This window comes from Fulmarus glacialis, unplaced genomic scaffold (assembly GCF_000690835.1).
Source record: "Fulmarus glacialis isolate BGI_N327 unplaced genomic scaffold, ASM69083v1 scaffold24948, whole genome shotgun sequence".
NCBI classification, from domain to species: Eukaryota; Metazoa; Chordata; class Aves; order Procellariiformes; family Procellariidae; genus Fulmarus; species Fulmarus glacialis.
The window spans coordinates 26,645-30,961 of NW_009229280.1; the positions used below are offsets into that span (position 1 = coordinate 26,645).

General features: G+C 53.1%; 1 protein-coding gene across 1 annotated transcript in view; it reads right to left on the bottom strand.

Annotated features, from left to right (window-relative positions):
• Positions 1-3,644, bottom strand: part of SLC4A3 (solute carrier family 4 (anion exchanger), member 3) — a 27,357-nt gene extending 23,713 nt beyond the window's left edge. The window contains exons 1-2 of the mRNA XM_009583812.1: positions 3,591-3,644; positions 2,241-2,397 (exon numbers count right to left, since the gene is read on the bottom strand). Coding sequence (XP_009582107.1) covers positions 2,241-2,397; positions 3,591-3,644 — 211 coding nt within the window. The remainder of the gene's footprint in view (positions 1-2,240; positions 2,398-3,590) is intronic.
• Positions 3,645-4,317: the final 673 nt, after the last annotated feature.

Below are 4,317 nucleotides of genomic sequence, written 5' to 3' on the forward strand. Positions count from 1 at the left end.
CTTGTGGCAAGATTAGAGGAGACTGGGAACGGTCAGACAACTGCAAAATGGAAAGAGTTTGGGCACTTCATAAACACTTTTTCCTCCAAAGTGTTCTCTAGATCTTTGACTTAACTAGATGTACCCTATTTCACTCGCAGGTTTTGGCAGAAAGGCCCTCCTGACCCGCTGCTGCACTCCTGCAGCACTGCTCTGCATACCACGGATAGGTCAGGCATGAATTTCTCATGTAAGGAGAAGCAAGGAAGGCCCCAACTGTACACTCGTTGCTCCTTCTACGGCACAAAGCTGCTGGTGAGGACATAGCCCATCTTTCCTTTCTGGCTTGTTCACATCAGCCCAAGACAGAAACGTTTACATTTTAGATCAGAAGGAAACCGAAGCCTTGGGCTGCAGGGAAGGGCAGTGATGGTAAGTGGCTGATCTGGCACAGAAGAGGGGAGCACCGCTCTAGCACTCAGCACTCCTTGTGTCAACTGATCACATCTCCACAGAGGCCTGGAAGTGGGAAAAATATACCTCTCCCAAACACAAAAGGCTTCATGCCTCCCTCTTCTTCCTCCCTGTCCGCCTGCGTGCCCAGCCCCTGCCCTCCTTCCCTGCTCCCTTCCTTGCACTGCCTGCCTGTATGGGAAGTTATTGTCAAACCAGTGTCCTAGATGTTTGATTACACTTCTCAGTGAACTTGATATGAGAGACATGAAAAAGTCATTTCAATAGGGAGCTCAGAAGGAAAAGAATTCCTACATAATAGGAATTCCTGGCTTTGAATAGGGCAGGAAACATTTCTAAACCCAGAGAGCATTCACCTCTTTGGGCTGCTATGTTATCTTTCAAAGTCTAACGACCTAACCAGATCTTCCAGCTTTATGAATACGAACTGCATAAAACTTCTAATAACCAGGGTTGACGTAGTCCTAGATAACAGGGATACATCAGGAGCTCAGAGAAAAATAGACTTGATTCTGACAAAGAAAGGAGGACTCTCCTATTGAGAAGAAAAAAACCCGAAACAGTACAAATCTCTAGCCAAATTTTCAAAGAAGCGTCTGCCATGCATGCTCAAGCAGATCGTCCGTGTCCTCCAAGCCAACCCACACACCTGTGCACACAGGCAGAGCTTCTGAGCAGGTAAGTCCTACCAGCACAGGACAGGTATTCAACCCACAGCAAAGCTAGTAGCACCTTGCAGCCATGTGCGCGAGTGACTGTGTGCGCAGGTGGAAAGTGTTACCTGAATGGAGCCTCTGTAGAGAAATGACACAAGCAGAAAGGAGCAGCTGGGGTGCACTACAGTAATAGACCTTCACCAGAAAACTTCTACAACAGCCATTGGAAATGAGTGGCCAAGCAGAAAACAGCTCGGAACATAATGTTCCCGAGGTTGTATCCCATCAAAGCTAAACTGGAAAATAAGCAGTATCTGACTGTGGAGAGCCAGAGAGTGGGAAACTCTCCCAACCATTGCTACTCATCTGCCACACAAGCCGGCTGCTGGCCAGGGGCCTCTTCTTCCTGCCTTTCACTGCTGTTACTACAAGCTAACGCGACCCACCTACACCAGGCAATAGCTTATGGCCACTCCTGCGGGTACGCTCTCACTCTACAGCCAAACTCAGTTTGGGCAGACTGGTTGCCTTCATCATGGAAGGGCAGTTAGAGGAATAAATATGCTGATCAGAGGAATTCAGGTGAGATAGCTACAGCGTTTTAAATTCACATCCCATTTTTATTTTGCAGTCCTTTCTTTGAGCAGATAAGCCTGACAGTTTCGTGGTTGCTATTTAGAAATACACAGGCATGTATGACTGGAGCCATCTGCTTTCAGATTGGGGAGGACAGCCTGGCTTCTGGCCATATTTGGATGTTTCTCTTCAGCCATATGGAAGAAAAATAGTTTCAAACTGGAAATTTCAACGTGGGAGAAGTGGCTGCAGAGGTCCCTAACGCTGGGTGAGGAGGTGAGCAAACACCCCGGGCTGAGCTATGCTGCTGCGTGGGCTGGGCAGTAGCTACGCCTGTGGGGATGTGGAAAACAGGAAACAGACTGGGAAGAGGCCGTGGGCACTGGTGCTAAACTGGGTGTACGTAGCACTTTGGGAACACTCTGAAGGGCGGAAGCGAATAGCAGGCTAACACTATCTGCAGGGTCCTGGCACAAGGCTGCAGAGCACGTGGGGCTGAGCGAGGAGGGTTGGCGGCAGGGGTGGAAGTGGGTACAATGGTTCAAACCTACATACATTCAAAATCTCTCTCACTGTAGCTGCGTCTTTGCTTCTCCAGATTGCTTGATGCTGATTTGCTTATCAGGTCCCCAAATCTCTCGATTGACAAGGTCTTATCCAAGTCCTCATCGTCCTCGGCACCAGGAGAGGCTTTCTCTGCACGATCTCTGCCCTGCACAGAAATCGCCAGACAAGAATCAAACACTGCAGACCTCTACAACCCTCTGGATCCTCCTGCCCTGCAAATGGTGCTGGGCTTGCTGAGGAGCAGCAGGCTCCATACGACAGGGCTGGGGCATAGTTTCTCACTTAGAGGGACAACTCCGCTCAAAACCAAGAGCCAGATCAGCAAGCCTCCAAGCCGCACTCTGCAGAGACACCTTCACGGTCCTCCACACCTCCCCTGAGTGGCAGCTGTCAAGGGACTATGTCAGTGCCTGTCTTTCCTACCAGTTTTTGTTTAGCTGGAATTTCTCCTTCCTCACATCTAACTGCTGTCCTCTGGCCTTCCCTTTGCCCAGTCTGCCATTCCTCCCTTTCTTAGACCTCCTCCATATTTCCCCCTGAGAAACAGCATCCCTGCTCTGGTGACCACCCTGTGCCTTCCCACCTCCCTTCCGCACTCCTATGGGACCCTGTTCCCCTTGGCATGCCTTCTTCAGGCTTTTCTGCCTGTTTTCCTCCTGTTTCAGGCTGTGGGCGCTTCTCTGCCTTTTGCTGGTGGAGACGCTCCGAGAAGAGCATCACCAGGTGACTCCTCTCCTTTCTGCCTCCCGAGCAGCTGCAGCTGGTAAAATTTTCCGTCAATATAGCCGAAATGCCAGCGCGGAGCTGTTGTGGACTCCCGTGTTTCCATGGAAACAAGAGGAGGCGCAACTGTGACAAATCTGTCTGTGCTGGGCGGAAAGAGGGAGCAAGGCGGCTTTAGCAGAGTTGTACCTCTCCCTGCATCCCCCAGCTGTTCCCAGCTGTGCCCTGGGAGTGGCTTTGTATCTGTGGGCAAGACTGCTTCTCCTCTCACCTTAGCATGGGTGTCCCAACCCCAGCCTAAACGGGGAGAGTCTAATTGCAAGCTGCCCAGCTCCTCCTGCCGCTTGCCTACCCCACCCAACAGCATGTGAAGGCACAGAGACCCCACAGAGCAACCTCTGGCCTTTTTTGGACCACAGCTTGCTGTCTGCACGGAGAGTGGATGTGGGCTCGTGGGCAGCCTTGGGGCACCCTTTGTGCAGACTTGTCCCCAGGGAATGGAGGCTGTGTCTCCTACTGCAGCAGGCTGCCAGGACGCAGGTCCCGCACTCAGCCTGGCAGGAGCGCGGTCCCCGGGGAAGAGACGGCCCCGCTGCTGCTGGATTCCCACCTCACCTGCTGCAGGTCGATGAAGACATCTCCTACGGGAGGGGACTCTCCAGCTGCCATTTTGGTTCAGGACCTAAGGGCCTGGGCAAAATATCAACCTTTCTCTTTCACCGGCAGGCACCCAGCAAACCTGGAGAGTGGCATAACCTGTGGAGAGAGGGCAGGACAAGGGAATGTCGTGGGAGACTGCTGGCCACTGCCCTCAACCCCCCTGGCTCCTAACCCAGAGAGGTCACCTCACCAGCCCTCGGGGAACCTCCCCGGCATCACTAGGACAGGGCTGTCCCCCGGCACGCTGCAGCGAGGGGACGAGAATGGCCCAGCCCACGGGGCTCTGTGCACCGTCTCCAGCAGTTCAAAGGCAGGTGGGACCCTGTCCTCCTCCGAACGACCTGCTGCTCAGAGGGTGCAGGGGCTGACCGAGACAGCGGCTATGCGTAGCTCCTGCACGGGCTCTGCGAGAGAAGGAAAGGCTTCCTGCTCAGCCACCTCTCCACGAGGACGTCTGTGCAAAGCCGGGGCGTGACTGACGGCTGGGGAAGGATAAAGTTGGAGAGATCGGGTGCTGGGAGGGCATGCCAGGAGCAGGCAGTGGAGTGGTCCTGTGCCACCTAGCTTTAATTGGGCAGATCCCAAAATGGCCAGGAGGAACCTCAGAGAGATCTGGGCAGGTCCAAGAGACGGCACAAGGACAAATATTTCAGCGTTCAAACACCAAACACAAAACAACGTA